At 41.6% G+C, this 25,683-nt stretch overlaps 2 protein-coding genes across 4 annotated transcripts in view; both read left to right on the forward strand.

Annotated features, from left to right (window-relative positions):
• Positions 1-1,487: 1,487 nt before the first annotated feature.
• serinc2l (serine incorporator 2, like) lies at positions 1,488-9,606 on the forward strand. The gene is made up of 10 exons (XM_067601972.1): positions 1,488-1,625; positions 2,721-2,882; positions 3,374-3,561; positions 4,015-4,094; positions 4,211-4,348; positions 4,483-4,652; positions 5,528-5,618; positions 6,443-6,593; positions 6,708-6,917; positions 7,398-9,606. The coding sequence occupies exons 1-10, from the start codon at positions 1,587-1,589 to the stop codon at positions 7,534-7,536; spliced, it is 1,368 nt and encodes a 455-aa protein (XP_067458073.1). The 5' UTR covers positions 1,488-1,586; the 3' UTR covers positions 7,537-9,606.
• A 4,175-nt stretch (positions 9,607-13,781) lies between these two features.
• The window catches only part of LOC137191680 (transcription factor HIVEP3), a 42,364-nt gene continuing 30,462 nt past the window's right edge, over positions 13,782-25,683 (forward strand). For all 3 annotated transcript variants that reach the window (XM_067601974.1, XM_067601973.1, XM_067601975.1), the window contains exon 1: positions 13,782-14,054. The gene's annotated coding sequence lies outside the window, so the exon portion shown is untranslated. The remainder of the gene's footprint in view (positions 14,055-25,683) is intronic.

Raw genomic sequence — 25,683 nt, forward strand, 5'->3', positions numbered from 1 at the left:
CACCTTAGGCTGTGGGATATTGCTTGTAGTTTAAAACCAAATTTAATTCTAGTATGTTGAAACCTGTGTACAGTATTTCTCCTGTGCAGGAACATGTAAGGGTAGAGGCTCTAAATGTTTGTGTGAGGTCGATGTGTCAGGGCCACCCTGGAGACTGATGTTGCTTCATCTTTTGCAATGTGAAATACACTCACCGACCACTTTATTAGGTTCACCTGTGCAATCTAATGCAATCCAATACAACAGCTCTGCCATAAATTCTACATTTACAAAGCTAATACATTTTCAGTTTTTGTTGACATAGTCAGAAAGGTGGCAATTCTACTTTATGTTTATTATTGAGGTCATAGTGGGTGGTGATGGTGTACTGGGGTGCATAATATTGAAAAGTGTTCCTAATATTTTGCCCCCCTCATGTATGTTTATGGAGTGGACAAAATATTAAGAACACCATTCAACATAATGCACCCCAGTACACCACCACCACCCACTACGACCTCAATAATAAACAAAAAGTAGAATTATCACCTTTCTGACAATGTCAGCAAAAACTAAAAATGTATGAGCTTCATAAATGCAGAATTTATGGCAGAGCTGTTGTATTGGATTGCATTAGATGGCACAGGTGAACCTAATAAAGAGGTCGGTGAGTGTATAATTTATAGGAACCCATCAAATTGAATGGCAGCAGTGTAAATGGTTAAATGCTGCTACCTAGTGCTGGATATAGGAATCAAACTGTTAGACAAAAAATGTAAAATTAAAACACATCTGTAATCCATAATCCACACATGTAGGAGTAAAATGTATTTTATATACTGTGCCTCTTGTTTCAAGAAGCCAATCAGATGTGTCTAGTTGCTCCAGGAATAATGACACAAGTGCAGTGTGGATTTCATAGACCAAAACCATTATCTGCTTATCCTGCAAGAAGTGGGTTATGTGTGCATTACCTAATCAATAAGGTGAAAGGCAACATGAATTCTAGACTGCAAACTTTACCTACTAGTACTTTATTCCTACCTGCTTTGTTCCTGAAATATTCCTTGTTCCAGGTTAGATATTAAGGGGCTATTAATAACCCAATCAGCATTGGCCCCTTGCTGTGCTGGTGCATCACTAGCAGCAGGGGCTTTGAAGAGGCTTCTATCAGCACCTGACAGGCTCTCTTTTGCTAGCCATGCAGTTTTAAACAACAGACACTGAGCTCCTAGGATGCTGAGTGAAAGGCCAGATGGTAGGTTTCAAAGTCCCCAAATAAACGGTCTTGTTATCCGCTGCACTCCACCCACACAACGAGGTTGTTTTGTTTTGGCTGAAATAAACAGTGACACAAAAAAACAAAAAGTTTAATCCAATAACCACATAAAGGTGTGTTTTCATCCTTAAAACATACATTGAATGCAGAACGTTTTTGGTAAAACACAAGTCACACTTTTCAGGTGAACATTTATGTTGAAAAGCTTGTCATTTGAGGTTGAAAACGTTTATTTTGAAAAACCGTCGAGAGGAACATCCGCCTGTTTGTATCTTCTGACGCTATTTTACAGGGAAACGAGAGTCTAGCTCAGCATTTTAATGTCATAATGGGGGCTTGTCTGGCCTTGTGCTCTTTAGCCAGCTGTGTAAGTATCTCATCTCAAGATAAATATTATCTCATATATTATCGCAAGGTTTTTGTTCACTGTTGTAGTCCCAACATTAGCGAGCTTAGTTGAGCTAACGCTAATTAACGAACATAAACTAAAGCTAGCACAGAAATCAACCGTGTTAAGCTCCTCGTGACAACAAACCTTACTTTAAATGTCTTTACCATATCTAACATGTTAACGTAAGATAGTCTCTGTACTGGACATGTCTAACGCTAACGTTATACAGTACAAGGAAGTTAGCTTAAAAAGCTAGTGAATTAGCATGGCATTTATGATGGAGGAAGTGTCAAAACAGGCCATTTGCATTGTGTTGGTAGTTAACGTTAGAAATATGTCACCTTGCTGTAAACGCTGGTTAGTTATTGACACACAAAGTGTGATATGTATGCTCAGGATACAGGCCGGTAAAACAGTAGTGTTGGCATAAATAAAGCTAAGTCACAAGGTGGTGTCTTGTTTGTTTTTATCTGTGTGGACTAATGCTATAAAAGCCAGGGGGCAGTAATACTCTGGGGCACAACCCTAGTAGGGCTGCTGTTAACAATATTTTTAATAAAATTATCAGTAAATCTGCCGATTATTTTCTCATTTGATAGTTTAGTCTGAAATGTTAACAGTATGTAAACAGTGAAAAAAAGGATATTCATAATTTATCAGAGGCCACAGCAATGTCCTCAGTGAGCCTACAATGTTAAGATATTCAATTTAATGTCATATATGACAAGGAAAGACAGCTGGAACCACCAAATATTTGCTTGAAAAATGACAAATGATTAATTGGTTATAAAAAGCTGTTGCAGCTCTAGGCTAGAGATTGTATTATGATCTAGATTTTGAGTCAGAAATGTGGCTGATGTGTATCTATTTGGATCCAGTATTGGAAATTCATTGTCAAGATTAATAATTTACTGGCCCAGTACTTTATGATGGAAGAAAACCAATTTATGATTGGCATTCTGATAAAGCACTTACCCACATGCATTTGACTATTGTCTAATTTTAAATGCCACTCCTCCTTAAAGTTTAAATTCTCTGTCTTTTTTTTCTCCCTTCTTCATCCCTGTATAGGCCTCCTGTCTGTGTGGCTCAGCACCATGCCTTCTGTGTGGCTGCTGTCCGTCCTCCAATAACTCCACAGTCACACGGCTGATTTTCTCCTTCTTTTTGCTGCTGGGGACCATGGTGTCTGTCATCATGATCCTTCCTGGAATGGAGACACAGCTCCGCAAAGTGAGAGCACAGTTCCTAGCAATGTTATTACTTTACCACAGCATAGTATTGCATTTTGGGCATCACTTTAGATTTCTTGAGCTACAATATGTGTTTACCATGCATATGTATTCTTTAATATGCTGTACTTGACATTATATAGATGCTATACAAGTAATTGTGATGACATATCTTAAAATTAGGTGCAACTTAGGTGTCTGCTTGACTCCATGTAATATACCTTGAGGTTAGATAGTTACACATTAAATGCTGCACAGAATGCAGGTGGATATACATTTTTAAGTACTTAGTAAATGGCTAACGTGTAATAAAATGTGTTGCTAGATGTTGTTACAGCAGTCATTTTACAATTTAAGACTCACATAGAAAATCCTCAATCACTTGCCTTGAAGTATTTTAAGTATTGTTACATATTTTCTCATTGAAATACTTTTCTCAATAAGCTTAATTACAAGTTACTTAGCCTAAATCTAATTCTTGTGTTTTTATAGATCCCAGGATTTTGCCAGGGAGGAACTACTATACCTGGTATTGAAAACCATGTCAACTGTGATATCATTGTGGGCTACAAGTCTGTGTACCGTATGTGCTTCGCCATGACCTGCTTCTTCTTTATGTTCTCCGCCATCATGATACGTGTCCGTACCAGCAAAGATCCACGTGCAGCTATTCAGAACGGGTAAATGTTTTATGTGGTTCAAATGGAGCCAAATAACCGCAGGCATTGAGGTTAAAATTGATACAACTGCCTATTAGCTTGGGGCGGCTGTGACTCAAGAGGTAGAGCAGGTTGTCCACTAATCAGAACATCAGCGGTTAGATCCCCGGCTCCTCCAGTTCATATGTCGAAGTGAACTGAACCCCAAATTGCTGCGCCATCGGTGTGTGAATGTGTGTGTGAATGGGAGAATGTGGCTTTTAGTGTAAAAGTGCTTTGAGTGGTCGAAAGACTAGAAAGGCACTATATAAGTGCAATCTATTTACTATTTACCATTAAAATGTGTCTAGTGGGTAAATATTTGTACTATCCTGGATGAGAGGAATTTATTCACAGTGGCAAAATCTTCAAATTTACATGTACAACTTTTTTTCTGTCTGCTGTACTGATGGTAGTGTTATAACTGTTTTCCAGGTTCTGGTTCTTTAAGTTTCTGATCCTTATTGGGATAACAGTGGGAGCCTTTTTCATCCCTGATGGAACATTTCATACTGGTACTAACATGCTCTCCTATGCTGACTTATCAATGACTCAGGCAATAGTGAAATGTCCTTTTATGAACAGTTTTAGGTTATGGTATCAAATGTGTGTTTTCCTTCGCGCTTCACAGTGTGGTTTTACTTTGGTGTGGTGGGATCCTTCATCTTCATTCTAATCCAACTTATTCTCCTCATCGACTTTGCTCACTCCTGGAACAAGGTGTGGGTAGAAAATGCTGAAAACAGTGACAACAAATGCTGGTTTGCAGGTACAGCATTAAAAAAATATTGGTGTTTGCCATATAAATTATTTACACACTTGATACAACATTTGAATGAATTATACAGATCTGCTCTGCTGTTTTAAGCCATTCATGTTAATGTATGTTGATGTCATTTCCAGGCTTGCTGTCTTTCACCGTCCTCCACTACGCCCTGGCTATCACTGCTGTGGTTCTGTTTTACATTTACTACACGCAGCCTGATGGCTGCACAGAGCACAAAGTCTTCATCAGCCTCAACCTGATCTTCTGTGTCATCATCTCCATTGTCTCCATCCTACCCAAGATACAGGTACAGTGTGGACCAGTCCTATGCCATGTCCGTGCTAATGCAGTAAATATATGAAAATGCATACTGTTCTCTCCATTTTTGACGTTCCATCTATATTTAGCCTGCTCCTTCTCCCAAAAGTACCCCAAAAATGAACCATTAAAAAGCTCCCCAGAACTGACAAATCAGAAAACGCAAGGAAGAGGCAAACCTTCTGTCAGTGCCGTCTCCCCCTTTATTTGCTCATTTTGTGTAACAATGCCAATCAGACAACACAGAGAATGTCAATGATTTCTTTTGGTTTACGCTACAAGACCACATTTAAAATATGGATGGTGAAAATTTAGAATACACTAGTTTGGGTGGAACTACGTTGAGAGGAAAAGAGCATTTTCACATTTATTTCCCCTTAGCATGGACATGGCCTTATTTTTCTCCTTGCTGTTAGCTCCTTTGTGGAAATGGATTTGTGCTTCATCAGCAGAAGCTGCTACTGTTACAATCAGTCAAATTTAACATGGCAAATTACAAATAAAGCATGATCTTCCTCTTCTCTATGGCTGACCCAGTTCATTTTTACAGTCTCAGTTGAGGATTTCTTAGTAATACTACATTCAGACACACTTATTTTAATTTACTTGATTTAAGGACAGGTAAATACTAGTTTATATTTTGCTGTTTGTAAAGCCTGTCAGAGGTCTTTGCACTTCACATGTGGTCATACAGTTATATGGCTAATTGAATTAGAGCATACAACAAAATATAGATTAGTTAACTGTATCAGATATGAAGACACTATGTTTTATGGAGTCTTTTGTGCAGTTTTACAGCATGAAACACAGTGTTATTGTTTGTGGAAAATCTGTCATGATGTCTGTTTGGCCTGTTTGTTATAGGAAGCCCAGCCACACTCCGGCTTACTGCAGGCTTCACTCATCTCTCTCTACACCATGTACGTCACTTGGTCTGCAATGACCAACAATCCAAGTGAGTCTCCTGTTGTCTTGTTTTAACAGCTGCAGCTTTCTTTTGTGCTGCTTGTTGCATGCTCATTTGTGATAATACACACTGTCCTCTTTGAATACATGTACACGCTGTTTATCCGCTGCAGCATTTTGATCATACCGGTGAGTTTTCAATGGCACACTATAAGAACAAAGAGCTGCTTTTTGCTAATAGTTTGCGTACCTTCCTTGTTTCATGTCTTGTGATCTGCCTTTCTTAAGCAAATGTCATTGTAAAGACATTGGGCAAGCTTGTTGTAAATGTAAGCTTAGTGTTCAGTTGCCTTTTTGTAGACTGCATTATTGTTGTTGGCATCTGAGCTCCACTTACACAACATTTAAAAAGCATCTTCACTACCCGCATAAAATTGGATTTTACTTTACTTTTTGAAAAATGCAAATAAATCAAGAATGTAATTCAGGGTAGCTTTCTCTCACTGCACTGTTGTAACACTGCATGCACATGTTTTCTTTATGTTAGGTTTATCACAGGCTACAACTGCTTATTTTAGATCACAAAAGGGAAAAATAAAAACATTAGAAACTGCTCAACATGGACATTTATTTCAACGGAGAGTAATTTATTTATGAACTGGAGAACTTGTGCACTTTGTTATTAATATATTAATGTTACCAAGTTCATCTAATACCACCTTCTGAGATGTTTTGGGCATCTTCACTACATATTGGATACATTTACAGATATTTTGTTCAAAGTTAATGTCAAGTGTCAACAAGCACACTGTATGATAATGTATTTTTCATAACCTGTTATAGTTTATTAAAATGTCTGTGTGCTGTGTGTAGATCGAAAGTGTAACCCCAGCCTGTTGAGTCTCGTGTCGAATGTCAGCACCACTGAACCATCTGGTGACAGCACTCCAGGACAGGTGCAGTGGTGGGATGCTCAGGGCATTGTTGGTTTGATCATCTTCCTCTTCTGCACTCTCTATGCTAGGTAAGCACTAACACCATCACAAATTATATTTTATGTTGGGTTTTTTTGTTTGTTTTTGTTTTGTTTTTTATTCGTGATATTTATAATTTTTCTTGCTGACTGTCTCTCCTCTAGTATCCGTTCATCCAGTAACACCCAGGTCAACAAGCTGATGCAAACAGAGGAGGGCGGAGGGTCAAGTGGAGAGGGCGTGGTGGGAGAGGACGGCATACGCAGGGCTGTGGACAATGAAGAGGAGGGAGTCACTTACAGCTACTCGTTTTTCCACTTCCACCTCTGTCTGGCCTCCCTGTACATCATGATGACTCTCACCAACTGGTACCAGTAAGTATGTCGTGCCAACAGATTGATAGACAGGCAACATAAGGCACGCAAACGTTGGAGAAGTAGACTTCTGACTGTAGGGACAAATCGGGGAAGTGAAAGTGCAGCACTTGCTAATAAGATTGTGGTTAAACAAGTAAATACAGCTTGTGAGACAGATTACAATTATTTTTATTATCCAAGTTGAGAGCATGTAAACACAAAATTGTTAAATCTGCGAGTGACAAATTGATCAGCAAGCAGTGAAGAATTGAAAAAAGAAAAAGTTTTGAAATCATTCTCGGGGGTTGTTGCTAATGCATTGTAGGCCTCAAGCATGGCCAGCAGAGGGCACTATCAGTCATCTAAATTTACATAAGAACTTTTCCTAATCATTCATGTATCATATGTGGAAAAATATCTGTAGATGAATTTTAGTATGTGTGGATTTTTGGAATTGGTTTCACTAAACTGTACTTTTCCCTCTCTGTCCCCTCTCAGACCAGACACCACCACCCAGGCCATGCAGAGCAGTATGCCAGCTGTGTGGGTGAAGATGAGCTCCAGCTGGCTGGGCCTCGGGCTCTACCTCTGGACCCTCATCGCCCCTTTCATCTTCCCTGACAGGGATTTCAGCTGAGTCTCCTCCTTGTCTTTTAGCTATATTTGTTTTTTGTTTTCTTGCCTAGTGTATTAGGTAGTGTGAAGGATACGATAAAGGAAATAAGAAGGGTATTATAAAGGAAATACATTTCATTTCTTTTTATTCCTTTTTTCAAATAATTGTCTCTGCTGTTTTTGTGATTCTGTTGTTTTACTCCTCTCAATATAATGATTGAATGTAAAAATCACTACAGGTGTTGAAAGGACCAGTGTGTAGGATATAGTGGCATCTAGTGATGAGGTTGCAGATTGCAACCAACTGAGTACACCACCGCTCACCCTCCTCTTCCAAGTGCGTAGGAGAACCTACAGTGGCCACAAAACTCACAAAAAAATGCAAAAGTAATAGTGACTGCCCTCTCTAGAGCCAGTGTTTGGTTTGTCTGTTCTGGGCTATTGTAGAAACATGGTGGTGCAACATGACGGTGCAACATGAAAAGCTCCGTGGAAGAGGACCCACTCCCTATGTAGATATAAAGGTTTCATTCTAAGGTAACGAAAACACAACGATTCTTATTTTCGTGGGATTATACGCTACACTAAATTAAAACATACTTATCAATATTTTATTCCATTTCTGCCATTTCTGTTCTGCTGGATGCCACTAAATCTTACACACTGGTCCTTTTAAAAGTGGATTTTTCAGTTATTCTCGTTGAGTAGCGGTTATTTTATTTGCCAATGACTCACCTTGATCGGCTACTCCCTAATTTCCACCTGGTTTGGTACGACTCTATGCGCTCCATTATCTTTTTGCTGAATTTTAGTTACCGAACTATCACAAAGACTTCGCAACAGTGCACTTTCTCAATACCTCAGATGTTTCAGTTACAGATTCCCTTTTGAGGACCAACAAGATCAGACTTCTCTGATTGGCCAGGTCTGGAATCCCCCTGATTAGCTGGACTATTTTAGTGCGAGGGGGCAGTGAGGGGAGACCTCTTTAGGAGCCCCAGCATGAGGGGAGTGCGAGAGTTAGATAAGACTGATATGACACGCCCTGCAGGGCTTCCCTTTTGCAGGCTGTATGCAAAACTACGTCACTGCACCTCGAGAGTCTTAATAGACCCTCTCTCAGCTCTTCCTTGTCTACTCCAACCTAAGGTAATTTATCTCTGGTGCTACACCTTTCCATGTCTGACTGTGTTTGGCCTTGTACAGCCACGGGCAACAATCTCTACCTGTATAGCAGTCAGTTTGCAGCAGGGAGACACACAGTTTATTGATCCATAGCAGTCAGCATCATGCAATGTGCAGTGTGGTACGGTTCAGGAGGTGATCGTGTGCTCTCCACCTCTCCACCACCTGTGCTCTCACAAAAGCCATTATTTCAAGAATTTTGCAGAGTATGTGATTAACTTAAGGAATAAAAGGATTTTTAAATATTACGATGTACAAAACCACAACAAAGCATTTCAGAAATGATTAATAATTGATGTTAAATGGTATTGACGTACATAGTATGTTGATGGTTGTTATGGTGGTACAGTAAATTTATGCATTATATAGTAGTTACCTCAATATCAGTATGAATGGAATGAGTTAAAATGAAGTCAGTATATTTTGTACTTGTGAAAAACACGTTTTTGGTACAATCCTTAAAATGTTATCCTTTGTCTATGTTCCAGCATTTCCACTCCCACACAAATGAATCAGATGTCCTGTTTCTCTGACAGCAGATGAGAATTGTGAATGGAGTTTTGAAGTGCTGTGTTAAGTTGAAATATCTTTTTGTATTGATTTTCTTTATAAAACAGTTTAAACGCACTGTACATTTTAACACTATCACCCTACTAAGAAGACTCATCAAGGCTGAATTGCCAGTGTCGTATCATAACATGTAATATTTAAAAACACTATTAAGTGCCTTTTTGTAGTCCTGCGTTTCAAAAAGAATTTATCACTAATGCTGATGTGTGCTTATTATGCCTTGCCATACACATGAGTCAGTCATTGCATGCCATAAGGCACAAGCTTATGACATGAATTGATATTGTAATTAATGTATAAACATTGTTTTTAATAAAGATGGAAATCTTTCACTCTCTCTTTGCTTTGATGGCGTATCAATTCAAGCTTTACAGAAGTGTACTATGAAGAATTTCATACCTAACATAGAGTAACATAATTTTAATAATTACACTAGATAAAGCTAAATATTTGTTAAAAGCATTATTTACTAAGGTACAGTAATTAATTGTAAGGTAATGAATATGTTAACATTAAGGTTGATTTAGGTACCCCATGAATGCTGTTGATTGTACTTAACATCTCCTTATCTCTAGTGTGTCACCAGGGTGCAGGTAGTGTGATAGCGCTCCCTTTCATTCCTGTTCTGCAAACCACAGATTTGGGTCATGAGGCACCAGAATTGGGGACTGAGGATGAGCTAGTAAACACATCACAAGATGTTCCATACCCAGAGTGAAGCAGTGACTGACACCCCAAGACAAGCAAACCATATGCTTGAGACATTGCTATGATGCAAGCATTTTATGTGTGATGGGTTTTCTCAGTATTTTGCCTTACGCTGCAATGCCCCTGCTGGGTTTCCCCGTTGGCTGCTTATAAACTGTTACACTGTTTCTGTCTGAAATGCCCTTTTTCCAGCAGTTGTGTGAACAGTGACACAGTCAAGTCAGCCACTGATGTCTTGACCCTTTGCTTCCTATGACAGAATTCCAAAGCTAAACTGAAAGCCCAGCAAATAATAATGACAAGATTTCACCTTTTCCACTGCAAATTGAGGCAATAAACATGTCTGACCTGTCCCTTGTGCTGGTTTAGAGACAGAGTACTGTGTGCCAGTGCTTGCGGCCTCTGCTGTGTTATTTCCTTCTTGCCCGGCTGGCAGACGGGGCCTGTTGGTTTTGGCTGCTACAGTCACTCAGTCCAGTTGGCACTGTCTAGAACTGTACAGGACACACCACCTCCTGTCGACTTCCACCCACCCCCAACACCACCCCTTGCTCAGCCTATCGATGACAATCCTGAGTTGGTGAATTGTGTAACAGTTTAGTAATGAAAATAAATTCTCACTTCCTTCACAGGTAGAGGAGGAGACGGTGTAGAACTATGAAATAATATTCAATCAATCAAATGAATTCACAATATTGGCACACGGGCAGAAATGCAGATTATATCAACACTGAGGGGATGTATGTAAAGTTCAAATACATAATAGGAATTCACATGAAAAGTGAACACTGTGCACAGAATATTATGCAGTAATGCACCAAACTCACACGGAGTCATTGAAGGAAAAATCAATGATGCAAATTGTTCAAAAACTAGAGCAATAGCTTAAATATAATGAAAATGTGTTCTGTGCCATTACAAACACTCCTAACATTTCAGTACTGATAGCTGGAGGTCTGGTGCTTTTGTATAAACTCTTTGACCCCCTCAGTGTTCCTGCACTGGACTTGCCGAGAAGCTGGAACATCGCACATTGCGTGAATGTTTTGCAAAGTGGAAGTCCTGTCTTGTCTCTTTGTAGCATAGTGGCCTGACCCATGGCTTCACTTAATGGGTCAGACACATGGAGGAGGAGGAGGAGGAGGAGGAGAGGAAGGGGGGTATATCAAGTCTTGTGCAATCACCATTGTTAAATGCACAGACGTTGGGTAAACTCACCACACACTATGTGATGTCACTCCTCTTAACAGGACAAGACAGCCACCATCTCTGGTGTTTTGATCTTATATTTTAAATTATTTTAGTAATGTTTTAATCTTAACATAATATCAGTCTTTACTCTTGAAAGAACTGCCCTCATTCTTTTAAACATAAATCTTATTTCTTCATTTCTCTTTATTGATCAAAGCATTTACAGTGTATAACTACCAGACTTAGTTTCATGAGACTAAATAACTCTTTGCACTATACTCTTCCATTAGTCCCATTTGAAATTGAACTGAGCACAGCCAACAGCATCTGAGAACAAATTAGCTAAGCGTCATAAATCGCACTTTTATTTCCCCTGTTATCATCAGGTGTAGCCTACAAATGTGAACTTGGTTTTTCTCCTAGGACACATTTAAGACACATTCCATCTTTGGCCATTGGCTCCAGTGTCATAAATCCCACCTTCATTTCCTCTGTTATCATCAGATGCAATTTGTCGCTGTAATAAGAGATCAGAGGCTGTAATGTGCTGATTATGAACCACTTAGTGTAGCTCTGCAGCCATGCTTGGTTAGGCATCCTGGGATTTTTAATTGCAGATTGACTGAAACAATGATTATCACTTGCAGTGTTATCCCTGACCTTAATCTTCACTTCTCTTTTCCCACGTTCGTTTCGGAAATGTCAGCGGTTAGCTGCATTTTGAATCAAGAATAAAGTCACCATAGATATCACAATATTTCAGCGTTGTTTCAGGCTTTTCTTATCACGACAAATCATCTGCTCCTGATTCTGATGTTGATAAGCATTGTTTTGTGGGAGGATTGTGCATCCCTGACCACCTCTTTGACAGAATGACTGGAAATGCCTATCTGAGGTGTAATTGGGTTTTAAGAGTGGGATCCAGGCCCATTAAATTATGTGCTGCATGCAGGGGAGCTAATTGAGTTTGTGCCCTGCTGGCATATTGCATGTGCACTGGAAACATTTACCCAACATTAAGCCCCAATTAGGCTTTTCAGGATGGGAAACTTGTTGCTGGATGATGGGAAGTGAAGATGCTGATGCCTGTCAGACTCATCTCTCCAGCAAGTGAAATGTAGGCACTAATAACCTGATGAACTTCCACTGAACTTTAAGGGTGTTTCTCATTTCGTTCGATCCCTTTTCTGTTCATTTATTTGGTGAACCCTGGCTGCGTTGTAATGCAGTCACTCTGTCCTAAGCTGGAAGTCTGTGTGTGTGTGTGTGTGTGTGTGTGTGTGTGTGTGTGTGTCTGTAGGGCTCTCCTGTGCGCATGCCCCCCCCCCCGCCCCCCCCCCGGCTCAGAGGAGCAGCTAAATGCAGTTATATAACAGTCAGCGCAGCCGGCGTCTGCTGTGAGCCAAATGCCAGGCCAGTCTGGTTACATAAGCCTGTCAGAGTCATATTGTAGCAGTACGGAGCGCTCACACCACAGCGTGTCCCTGCACTCCTTCCACCGTCTCCTGCTCTGTCTCTCACTTCCTCCCACTGCCTTTCTTTCTTTTGCTCTCCTCTCCTCTTTTTCTACACCTCTCCCCACCTTCCTTCCCTCCCACTTTTCCTCTTCCTTTTTGCTGCAGCGCTGTTCTTCAACACCGGGAACAAAGAGTTAGCTCATGCTGGATGCAGATGCACAGACAGCTCTGAAAATATGAGACACAAAAGAGTGGGACTAACTGTATACTCATGTGCAGAGAGGACGTAATGTTACTTGCTCTACATCAGTTTCTCCTCTACTAGTCACTGTGAAACATGCCGTTCAGTTGTTGGATGTTTTATAGTCCTTACAGGGTATTTAAGGACAAATTTATCCCCTCATGGGCTTCCCTGTGCACCTGACAGTGATGTGAGGTGAGTCAGGTGAAAAGAGGCTGCCAGTCACCACCATCTGCGCGCTTTGATGTCCACTGGCCTTTACAGCTCCATTTGATCTCCAGGGTACCGTTGCGGCAGCCACAGCCACCAGGACTGCTTCTCTTTCTATGACCTTTACTGTATGTGACCCTCAACAACCCCCCCTCCCCCCTGCCACCCCTCTCGGTCCCTCAAGTACAGGGAGGTCAGACAGACAGGGTCATCAGATCAGCAGGAAATGCTGTCAGAGCACTGAGATGTGTGCAAAAATTGCAAAACACTGCCCCGTGTGACCCTTTGACAGTTCACACAGTCATCCAGGGGAAGTTAATTGATTTGTGGTCTCAGATCCTGACCTCCGTTAGGCCTACATCGCTCTTGTGTGATGCTATGTCAGCATCACTTTAGGTAGACTATTCATTCTTGTGGTATAGCAGGATGGTGTGCGTGTGTGGTGGTGCAACTTGCTGCACACACAGATGAAATATTGCTGCAGAATCTGAAAGAAATCTGAAACTCAGATTACCTCAGCCAGTCTACTGACCTGAACTCATTCTCATTTAAGCAACTGCATGAGGGTTGCCTGGCTAATTAGAATTAATAGCATTAACCAGGAACTGCTCCTCTAAACCAATGGCTGCCTCTGCTACTTCATGATTATTCATGAGGCGGGCTCGGCGCACCAGCCCACTGGCGGAGGCAGAGAGGGGGGCGGCGCCCACCGGACCTGCCGTGCGGGGTGGTGCGGAGCCGCGGAGTGTGTTTTGCGTAGGGCGAGATGTTGTTTTGTTGTGGCGATCAGCTGAATGTGGCATCGCTGTCCGGTCTGACACAACAGTTGGAAGCACCCCGAGCCCCTCCGGCTCTGCCTCCACAGAAACGCGGGCACCGAGAGCAGCTCTATCCGGCGCATCATAATCCAGGAAATGCGGACTTCTGGCCCTTTCGCTACGGGATAAATGGCTGCAGCGCCCGCACTGTAGCAAGCTGGTAAATATTAACCCTCATATCATTGCTTGTTTATGACTTAGTTTCGATTGTGTTGCAGCGGTTGTCACAGAGAGGGAGTGATGTGGTGTGAAGTTGGGGGCAGGATCTCACTCGTGTTTTTACAGCGAGAGAGTGACATGAAGTTGTCTGTGTTATAAATTAAAATGTGATGATGCATGCAACGGACCTCAGTAGCATCCACTCTAGGATTTTGGGGGGGGACTGTGCGGGTCCAAACTACGTGCAGCAGTGTGAGTAAAGTAGCGGCGGGGGCGCTGCACATACAGCTGACAGCATATGCTTCATCGTGTACCTTCATTCACCCCGATTGTCCTGAATAACAAACCAGTTGAAGAGAGCAACAGTGCGGGCAGACACACGCACGCAGGATACGTAAAAAACGTAGGATTCACGATCAGGCCTGTGAACTTGTTTGTAATGGACTACACCTACACTTGCCAGATTTTTAGAGGATGACATCATGCTTTTGTACTCAGTTGATTCACTGTTAGATGGTAGATGGATTAAGTTGACCAAAACGGGTTTGTTTTGGCGGCTGTACACTTAGTAACACTGATACTGCTTCACCTTCAATCTCTGTGTTATTTAGACTTTCTGCTCAGGTTTCATTTTAAGGTAATGACAGTATTGTTGTTGAAAAACATTTGCATACAGACTCAATGAACGGCTGTTTGACTGTTATATGACATGTTTACAATGCAAAATAGTTTGCTCACAGTCCCATGTACTCCCATTGCTTTTCAAAGAGGAGTCTGGGGACCCCCAGGGGTCATTGAGGGGGTTCCAGGGGGTCCCCAGAGAAAGGGGGAATAATTTATTTTCACTGTAATTGCATCCATAAGTAACACAATGACAGAATGTATGATTATTTTGGTCATGGGTTTCATACGCTTTCTGTAATAAAACATCTAAAAGCAAAAATCCTATCAGATGGGTGACCCTGGGACAAAATCTTCCATCTGTGTCAGTTTAGGGGTCCTTAATGTTAAAAAAGTTTGAGAACCACAGTGCTAAACAACATAGTAACAAGAAATCACAGTCAGTATTGAGTGATATCTATCAGTCTGTCTCATGGTTGGATTACTGAATTGGCCTGGTGGGCACAGGTCCAGGGGCCCAAGGGTTCAGGGGGCCCCTGAGCCACAGCCTCAGTTCATATTAATATACTATATTATATTAATATTAAGTGACAGTTAATATTTCTGGTTGGAAAGTGCTCAGTTAAAAACTAGAAATGTCATGATCATGGGGTTTTTTTAGCTCCTGATCCTGATCAGACTCTTTGGAACAGCTGAATTGTTTGTAGTCATTTTGTATATTATCTCTGGGTGTGTTGCTCCTACATAGGAGGGTGGGGGCCTTTTACATGTCTGTGCCCAGGGCCCCATTGTCTATAAGTACAGTGATATAAAAGAAATATTACATCTGGTGAATTAATCAGAACATTTTAAGTTTGACATGAGGCAAAGCCATTGTTCTATGTGCGTCTCTTCTGCCAGTTTGACAGGAAGTGAGGTAAGGTTACCGCTTGAAATGTGTCGCTCTCTGTAGATGAAGACCACAATGGTTACACAGCTTTTGCTCTAAAGCGAGGGGCAGCTGAGGTCCTGATATATGCAGCTTCACATTCAGTCCAGAGGAAGTCTGATGTTAAAAAAAAAAAAAACAACACTAGCGGCAATGCTGCAGTGTCCTTCCCCAGCTCTGAGCCTGTATTGTAACTTACAGCACAGAAATACAGTAAAGTGTCAGGGTGGGGTGGTGAAGGGGGATGAGTGGAGAGAGGCCAATATGCAATTATTTCTTATTGAATCAGCACAAAGTGGCAGCCTTACAGTGCTCCGCTCTGGTCTGGATCAAGACCACTTGTGGTGCTGGCTGAAGAAAGGCGCTAGCTCAGCAGGCACCCAAGGAGAGCGCTGCTCCATTTGCTTGCAAATTTTCGACGAGCTTGACATCATAAAGCATTTGATCGTTGAAAAAAATCTAGGCTTTAGGGATTACTGCCATTTATGGTTTCAACGTGTATGGGGATAAAAGCTACGAGTCAGACTTACTTTGATGTTTTTATACCATTGTAACTTGGCAGAAATGTTAGAAGGTGGCTTGTTAAGAATAATTACTATGTTTTAAAGCTGGAAGTGAATGTGTTATTGTCTGTATAGCTGTAGGACCTGTTTTCATACCAGTCAACAGTTTGACGGTGCCAATTCATTACAAAAAGCCTCGGTATTCAGCATTGTAGCTTTGGACTTGCGCAATGAGCTTATTCAGGTACAATAAAAGTGAAACCTAATTCTCTGTCAGCTCTGACACTGATTACAGAAGGCCTCAGTCAGTTAGTCAGACAGGTTTGTGTGTGTCTATATCTCTCCCTGGCACAAGAAACACTCCAGATGGAAAAGGGTAGTTTTCTGCCAATTAACACAGAGCCACTCAACACTTAAACACTATATCGCTGCTTTCACACACACACACACACAAACTCACCTGGCATACACTCTCCACTTCTCCTTCTCTCACACACTCAGTCAGCCTTGCAGGTGGCGACGTGTTGATTTAGACGCATGAAATGCCATCAGCAGCGAGAGGGTCGCGTGGGGCTCCTGCTGCACTAGACCTTCAGACACACCTCCGACAGATAGAAAGGTTTGATGGGATCAAGGGATTTTTCTCTAGAAAGAGTGACAGTTTAGTCTGAGCCCTTGATGTGATTTTTTTAGGTGATACATGACTGGTGTGATGTCTGTAATATTGTGGAAAAAGTGAACAAGGTCGCTGTTGGCAGCCTGCTCCACTTCACGCATGACTGTCGGCTCGACAGATTACGCCAAGTATTAAATGGCATGTACAAGCATGTTAAAGTTTTGTTTTCTTTCGGAGCGCACGTAAGAAGAGTGGCATTGTTATCAGTCTCCTACAAGGAAAATAAACACACACATAGTCACATACACACCCAGGCCGTAAAATCCTGGTGGCTGGTGGACACAACCTTTTCATGTCCCTGCTGCTGGTCATTAATCCTGTTTTCTGAAGCACCCGAGAAGAATAGACCCACTGTAGTGCTGGGAGACCAGAGTGAACCAGGAACAAGACCTTGGATACACACATGCACAAAATACACACTCACAACCAAATATGGAGGCCAGGAGCCAGTCTGGTATCTTCACAAATGCCCCACTGGCCTAATAATTTTTATTGCTGGCATTGTAATGCATTCTGAATAGATCTTTTATGAAGAAGTTTGAATGTTTTCTGTTATTTAGTCTTATGGTCACATCCATAGTCATGGTTCTGCTTTTGTATCATTTTGGTCAGTATGTGTTGTTGTCAGGGGTGCGCTGTTGTTTATCAGTGTCTGGCCTCAACTCAGCCTCTCGTCCAGGCCCAGTTGTTGTTGGCTGCCCCTTCAAATGGAGATAGAATATCCTTGTGTTTGCCAGGGAGCAGACTCTGTACTGTATGTGTATTAGTGTGACTGCCTGGCCCGCTCCCATGTGTGCCAGCCTGGGTTATGTAATGATATATGTGGATGGTGATGTACAGCCGGGCAGGCAGCGCAGGTTCTGCAGGGGTTACTCATTCAAACACTCCCTTTATAAGAGTTAATCATTACCTGCTTTGGCACAGTTGCAAAGTGGAATGTCAAGGGGTTTGCTGTTTTTAGCAGCAATCCTCCCTCAAAATAGGCCACAAGTTTATTATATATATTGTTATTATAACTCCAAGTCTTCAAGTTCTGGGATTTTCATAATGTGTCCGACAAGATTTACATTTTCTATTGTTCTCCTCTGTATACGTTATAGTCTATGTGTTTTCCCCTTGTATCAACAGTGAGGGCGTTTTTGTGCATGTGTTCATTTTCCACAGTGGCCAGTGTTGTGTAATAGTGTGATTGTAAGCTTCTGTGCTGCACACCACAGGTATGTCTGGGAAGGGCTTGGCCAAGATCTCATTGGTGAGATTTGTGTAATACTGGGGAGAGGCTGAAACAAGTGATGACACACATAGTAGCTTATCAATCACTGGATATTCAGATTTGAATGAAGGAATTAAATCTCCCCTTCAGGAGGATGGGCACATAACTCCTTGAGGTTCTGTGCTGCCTTGAAAGATAAACCATAGATGCACGCCTGGTGTGTGTATTGATCGGTGATGCAGACGAGGTATTATATTTCCCGACTAGATATCCAAATCTCTCACTCTTCCTCTGTCTTGCTCTCTCTGGGTCCTAAGACACCCTCTGACCACACCCCACAGCACACGCTGCAGCTGCATACAGATCACTATCTCCAGATGTTTGTTCACCTCACTGATTTGTGTAAAAATGGCTAACACCTGCAAAGATAACTTGTGGTTTACCTCCTCTGAAATGTGTTTTTGACATTAATTTTGCAGCCTCCATTGTTGCACCTCTTCCCCTCATCTTCCATGAGCCTCTGCATCTCTCATCTATATCTGTCTCCATCTGTATAGTCTTATGCTGGTCCCATAGCAATCTGTAAAAATATACACATGTATAGGTGAGAGTGGAAGAGTGAGAGTATACTATACATTTTTAATTAATATACTTTTCTAATGATACTGATGTCCCTATATTGGCTTCCTTCTTCAAATTCCCTTTCTTTAGTCCTTTGTCTCAGCATGTAAGGCGTCCCTGCAGTAACTCTGGCTGGAACTGCTAGTAAGGATTGGAGGGGATTTCTACTCTGCGGGAGGGTAAGAGGGCTTTGGGGAAAATCCTTCCAACCCTGCCGCGGATCTTCCGAGCAAATCAAGGCAGCAGCCGATGCTCCAGCACAATCCTCCCCTGCCGTGTCACTGTCACTGGAGCAGAGCAGTTGAACTAACCCCTGGACCTGCTCCTCAGCTGCACTCCTTAAAAGCCCTGTAAAATCTGTGGAGCAGCCTTCAGTAGAATCCAGATGTGTTTTGTCTCTCACATGGTGCTGTCAGTCTGCGGTGTACTGTGTTCAGGCTTGAGGAACGCTCCCTCTCACCTGACGTGCCTTCATGCTATGAAATGTGTTGGCTTGCGAGGAGCTTGGCATACTCTTTTTTTTTTGTCTTTCGGTTCATACCCTACAATATGATCTAGTAAACTAACTTTAAATAGTCTAATATCTGAAATGAGATATATAATAAAAAAGTAGGTCTGTATGAGCAGTGTGAGTGTAGGGGGCACGCATATGTACATTTGTTATTTACCGCAGAGTCCCTGTAGGCAAGCTGCGCCCTGACATTGTCAGGTAAGGTCATATAAAAAAAAACCTAATTTTAGATGCTGTTAATTATGCAAGAGTGTGGTCGACTGCCATCACTTGGGAAGGTCATTTGCTTCTCACCCAATTAAAGGGCACAAAACTCAACAGATTTCTGTCTGTGTGTGTGTTATGTTAGGCTAAAACTGTTGATTTTTGTTGTGGTTTTGTGATGTTACTGATGCTGTGCTGACATCCTGTTTGAGGTTAAAACTACCTTTTAAAGGCTTACGGTTTTGCAGTTGTCTTCCATTTGATGTCAGTTCACACAGCAAACGAAGGTGTATTTACACAAATGTGTTTGTGTGCACTGTGCAGGTATGGCTCTACATGTTTATATATATTTTGTGACTGTTTGTGTGTATGATGTTTTGCTGATGCGTCCATATTGCAGCCCCTAAGCGAGGGCGTCTGTTTGACCTAATTGAAGGTCAATATTTGCATGAGCATTCCTACAGACAACTTTCCTAGCTTGGTCTCGATAGAACACAGGCTACCACTGTACTTCAATAAAACCAGAGTGCCTGTCATATTCTAGTCCTGCACTGCTAGACCTATCTATCTATACCATGCTAAAGCAGTAGAAAGGTTTTTCATAGACAACTATTATTTTGAGAGAGAGATAAAAAATGTTCATGGTTGTTTGATTTTGTTAAACCAGTCAGAATCATCAAGGATTGGTCTAAAGTTTACAAAGTCCATCAGTTCTCCTGTTAAATACTGCTGTGTAACAGTTCTGAGAAGCATTTGGCACCTGGCTAATTAAATTCAGCAAATATGTGGGAATTTTCCTATTGGATAGTTAATGTGTGTAGGGACTTTGAAAATGGTAACAGTTCAGAAAGAAGGGAGAAAGGAGAGGAAGCAGAAAGCAGGAGTTGGCCAATCAGGGGCTTATTTCAGTGGTCCACATCTGTTGAGTCACTGCATTGTAAGTTTCACTAAGTGTACGGAGAAAACTGCACTGTCACAGCGGATACAAGAAACAAAGACCCAGTGTAAGGACTATATCAGTGGTTTAGCCCATTTAGTACGTCACCAACATTTTTCAAGCCATGTTGCTCTATGTTACAGATTTTGAACTGCTGTTCCAGGCATTGATTGATTTTCATTCATTTCTGTAGCTACAATGTGAATATCTATTAGCAAAAAAAATGTAGAAAAATGACATAAAAATTTCTAAAAGTGAATAGCATTCATTCAAAAATGTTAAGCAGCCATGCTATTGGCTTTAGGGATGGCATTGTCAGTCTATTGTGTGGTTGGTGGGTCCACCACTTTTGTCCAGATTGAAATAACTCAATCATTATTGGATTGATTGCCATAAAATTTTGTACAGACATTCATTGTGCCCAGAGGGTTTATCCTGATAAATGTGGTGATCCCAAAGTTCTCCTCATGATCCATTGTTATAACGTTGGTGATCCCTTAAAGTTCCGTTTAATGCTGTCATGAGGTCTAAATTTCCATTTGTCCAATACTTTATGACAAATCACATGCAAAATTAATGACATTCCCATTAGCCTCTCATTAGCCTTGTTAGCATGCTAACAAGCAAAACTCAGATGGCGAACATTATACCTGCTAAAGACAAGCATGTTAGTATTGTCATTGTAAGCATATTAGCTATTAGCTCAAGCACAGCTAAGTGCCTAAGTACAGCCTTGAGCTTCTCGCATGGCTTGGACTTGTTAATGAGCTAAAACCTGCAAACATGTTGGTATGACTCTTTGAACTCTGCGCTGCATGGGACTAGAAGTTTTTGGACTGTTACTGTACTACTCATTTTAGTATTAGTCTGCGAATATGTTTTACTGACTGGGTCTCCGGACAAACCCCGTATTTCGCTTATTTAGGTGCCTGTGTGAAATGTGATGTGACAGACTGCTACTACTGTTCAGTTCATCCACCGCACTTGTAGTCACACAAAAGGCATGACAGTAGGTGAATCATCTTGAGTAGGATCAAGACTCACATAGCACTGCAACATCAGTGAAGTAATCTTCTGTCACATTTGTCACACTGTCACGGTGGATTAACAGCTGAAGATGAATCAGGTGACGGTGCTACTCAGCATGGATCCCTCTTTTAGGGAAGTTGTGGATGGAAGATAGAGAAAACCTTTTTGATAATGCAGATGTTCTGTCACACAGTAGCTTCAACATTCCTCTCTTTCCCTCTACACCTTGCTCCACTTACGGCAGTGATCACACAGGGTGTTTTTCAGTGGCATTCACACACATACACACACACACACACACACACACACACACACACACACACACACATCGTCTGTGCCATGCTTCCTCTAGAAAGTTCTGCACCCCAGGAGAGGATCCTCCCTTGCTCCCTCCTCTTGCCAGAGCAAAACCCCAGAGCTGCTGACACAGACTCACCCATTGTAATTGAGAAAATAAACAGATGACAGGAAAAAAAAAAAGCGTGTGCCGCTCGTCAGAGGGCTACATGTTTATCCTCTGCTGCTGGATGTTAACGCCAAGGTTTTCATCACCTTTCGGGTGGATGAGGTGGGATGGATTGTGGCTGAGTGGCTGGGTAAAGAGGTAGAGCAAAGGCAAATAGTTGAGGCTAACACATGAAAGTCCATCACATAATCCATCCATCAATGCAGGGACATGAGATCTGCAGCACATAATATTAAAGTTAAATTTACTGGTAATTATAAATCATTATAAACTAGGACTTGCAGCCATAACCTGTAAGACTTTAAAAGATACGGGACCATACATTTCGGGGGAAAAGGACACAGAACGCTGTAGGAAGCTCTTCTTCAGTCGGAGGTGTTACAGTGTTTTCTATTATGTAATCCTGCTGTCCTCAACAACCTCAAACAGTCAGCAGTCCCACTGTTTGCACCCAGGTAGTCCCCCACCTCCTCCCTCTTTTTCCAGCTTTGCACTGTCAGCACAGTGCTATGGGGAGCAACCCCAGCTAAGTCACTGCAGATTTAGATTTTTCATCAACACTCTGCGACTCTAATATGCTTAATGGCACTGCGCTCGTCCTCTGAGGACCCCCTCGCCCTGGTGTCAGCTGATTGACAGCTTGGCGGGCCAGCGAAGAAGCCGGGGGAAGGAGAAGGAGGTGGCGGAGTAACAGGGGCACATGGTGCTCCTGGTGCATCTCTGGCTCAGGGCGGGAAGACATATTTCACTCTTGACAGCCGTACCCATAGGGAAACCAGGAACGGCTCGGCTGGTAGCATGTGACAGAGGGGGACAGAGGGTTCAGCTCCCCCGACACCTCTTCTCTTTGTTCTCCAGGACCCTCTCACTTTCTCTGTCATCTGAACAGCCTCCAAACTAGCTATCTGTGTAGCTGATTTGGATTCTATGAGAGTACAGTAGCTGGAGCAGCAGGGGTGGTTTCCCATTCACTGCCCCTGAGTAGGGTGTCCATTACTGTGGGAGTGCCTGAATTACACAAGAAGAGGGAGATTAGGAGAAACACTAGTGAAACCCTAGTGAGAGGCAGAGTTTAGGAGAGAGGAGGAGGAGGAGGGGCGTTGGAGGGTGTAGAATGGTGAAATCAATTTGTCTCTGAGCGAAAGAGAGTGTGTGAGACACACACGCAAACATTGTTGCCAGGGTAAGAAAGATGCCCTGTGTGTGATTACATGATTTCAAAATTCGCTTCATAGCAGGAAGTTTAACAAGATTGTAAGTCTTTAGTTTAACTTGCTGGATTCCAGGAGAGATTTGTTTTTGTGTGAAAGAAAGTATAATGTTTCTTTGTCAGCCCGCGAGATGGATGGTTTTTCTGGTCTTGTGAGAGTGAGCTGTCCCTTGTTGCTACGCCAGCAATAGCCTTTCTTTCATTGGCCATAATTGTATGTTTTTGCTTGCATGGTTGGCCATCGTGTTATCAGCGTTACAGAAACACATAGGTTGTTATCTTATTGCCCAGGTGGTAAATGTACGAGAACGGAAAGAGGGCATGTATTTTTTTTTTTTGTTCGAACATTTTCTTCTTTGTTGCTTGAGTACTGCACTACGCAGTTCTCAGAAACTGCAGTTAACTTCGCAGAGAAACTCCTGTATCAGTGTTTCATCCCATCAATCTATGTAATGCACTGTTTATTGCTTTTCTGTGTAACTACAGTGTTATCAGATTATCCTCGGTGCGGTTTTTCATGGTGAACATTGTGTAACATTGTGTTCTGCCTCTCATCCTCCAAGTCTTTACTGCTTCGGTCTGTGTGTCATCAAACAGGCTCGTATAAAGATTTCCAAACATGTTACCCTTCCAAAATCACACTAGAACTCTTGTTTGAGGGTGGTAGGCTATTCATGTAGTTATGTTTTAAGTCTAAATCCACTATTTTTTTTAGGTATTCTTATATTTACTCACAATATTTTCTGTCACTAAGTATCCAACTTTAATTTTCTTGTGAAATGTATCATATGATATAGCAACATAGTTTCTGTTGCAGCTACTCAATAATGAGTTTAATGTTTTTTCTCATACTGTATCAGTGAAGTACTATAGGAATGATTTTGCAATTATTTTGTGTGTATCCAGTTCAGAGACATTTGTTTGCCAGTTGGCTGTCACAGGTGGTAAAGCACTAGTTATTCATAACACACACACACACACACATACACACACACACACACACACACACACACACACACACACTAATGGGACATCCCTTTATTGTCTGAGTGATACTTTGAGATTCAAGTCAATATTCACAGTGAACTATGGGTACTGCAAGATGACATGACTCACTGCCTCTTGAAACTCTGACACATAGTGAACAACTACTCCAATGACAACAACATTTTTTGGGAACTTAATTCACCTCACAAAACCGTTGGACTTTTATGGCTGAGGTATGCTTGAAATAAATAGTTCAGATGTGTCATTCAATCATATCGGGAAGGAAAAAGTGTTCATAGCTGTTTGAAAGGGCCATACTCAGGAAGGGGAGGTAGGGAAAAAAGCCTGACATCACAGAAAGGGGTGAGACTTGTGAGACGTGTCAATTGTTCAAACAAACAATCTTTTCTCAAAGGCATTCATGGTGTTTCATATGTTTGCACATCCAAAAAGTAACATAGTTGAGTGAAGAATTAAAAAAAATAGAGTTTGAGAGAGACGTTCAAGAGAAAGTTACAAAAATTGTTGGATGCAGTCGTCCCAACTGCGTCGTCGGAAAGGTTAGTGGACGATGTCGACAAGAACTTTGAGGCATACTGACCCCTGTATATGGTTAAACTAGGATTGGGATGGGATTGAAAAATCAAGCGTCAGAGTTAAGAGTGGATGGCAGCTGTGAGAAATTTTCTGATAGTTGTTTCATACATCACAGCCATTTCAGCATGATATGTGATTATTTCCTCCATTTAATGTTTGAAAAGCCTAGTCTTGTTTTCACACATCAGAGCCAAATAGATTCAGTGGTGACTCAGTTACTATATCACATCAAAAAAAATGTTGCTTTTCAGGTTTAGGCATATCCAATGGGTTTTTTTTACTGGGGATCTAGAGTAGTTAGTGGAAGACATCAACAAGAAGAAAAGTCACCGGAAAAGAAAAAAATAAATCAGGCTAGGGCTAAAAAAGAAAAAAACATGCTGTGTCATAGTCTAGCCTGGCCGTCCTTCACCTCAGGCTCCATTACATCCACTAGTTAACCTTTTTCATTTGAAACAAACCCAAAATAAAGCAAAAAAGGGGAATTGTGTTCATGTTTTACACCAAATCAGCTCTTGCTTTTAATGTTTCTACAGGACTTTTCTCTTATGGAAACCTTCTAGGCTGCTACTTACAGTAAACAGAGGTAGAGTTCATGTTGATGTCTGAGAGACCTGTCAATCATCTGTTATACAGCCTACTTGAAATGACGTCCGTTCCAACCAAACGCCTATTGAGTCTTGCCAGACCACAATGAGTAAAGTGAAAACTGTGGGTCAGCAAGGCCAGGGTGTGCCAAGACTTGCCTAATGTGATTTTGCATGTGAATGTGGCAGTTTATGTTCTTGGTAGGTGTCAGTGTTTGCATGTGTATGTAGAAGTGTGTATGTGCATATATACAGTATGTTTGCCTGACTATAAAATCCAGGCAGTGTTCTCAGTGAGTCTGAGGCCATCTTGATTCACACTTCCTTCTCCACATCTTCTGAATCACAAACCTCAGCTGCTCCTTACTGTACCTCCTTAGTTGGATTTGTTCAGATGCAGTTAAACTTTGATGGAATGCACAGTTTTAGTTTTCTTAAGATTGTAGTCAGATTGCTTCAACAGTGAAAGTTAACAGACTTGCCAGTCCCCCGATTTGATTTTCTTGGTCTTTAGATTAGATTTCCTCTCAGTTTAGCAGT

Source organism: Thunnus thynnus, chromosome 10 (assembly GCF_963924715.1).
Source record: "Thunnus thynnus chromosome 10, fThuThy2.1, whole genome shotgun sequence".
Taxonomy (NCBI): Eukaryota; Metazoa; Chordata; class Actinopteri; order Scombriformes; family Scombridae; genus Thunnus; species Thunnus thynnus.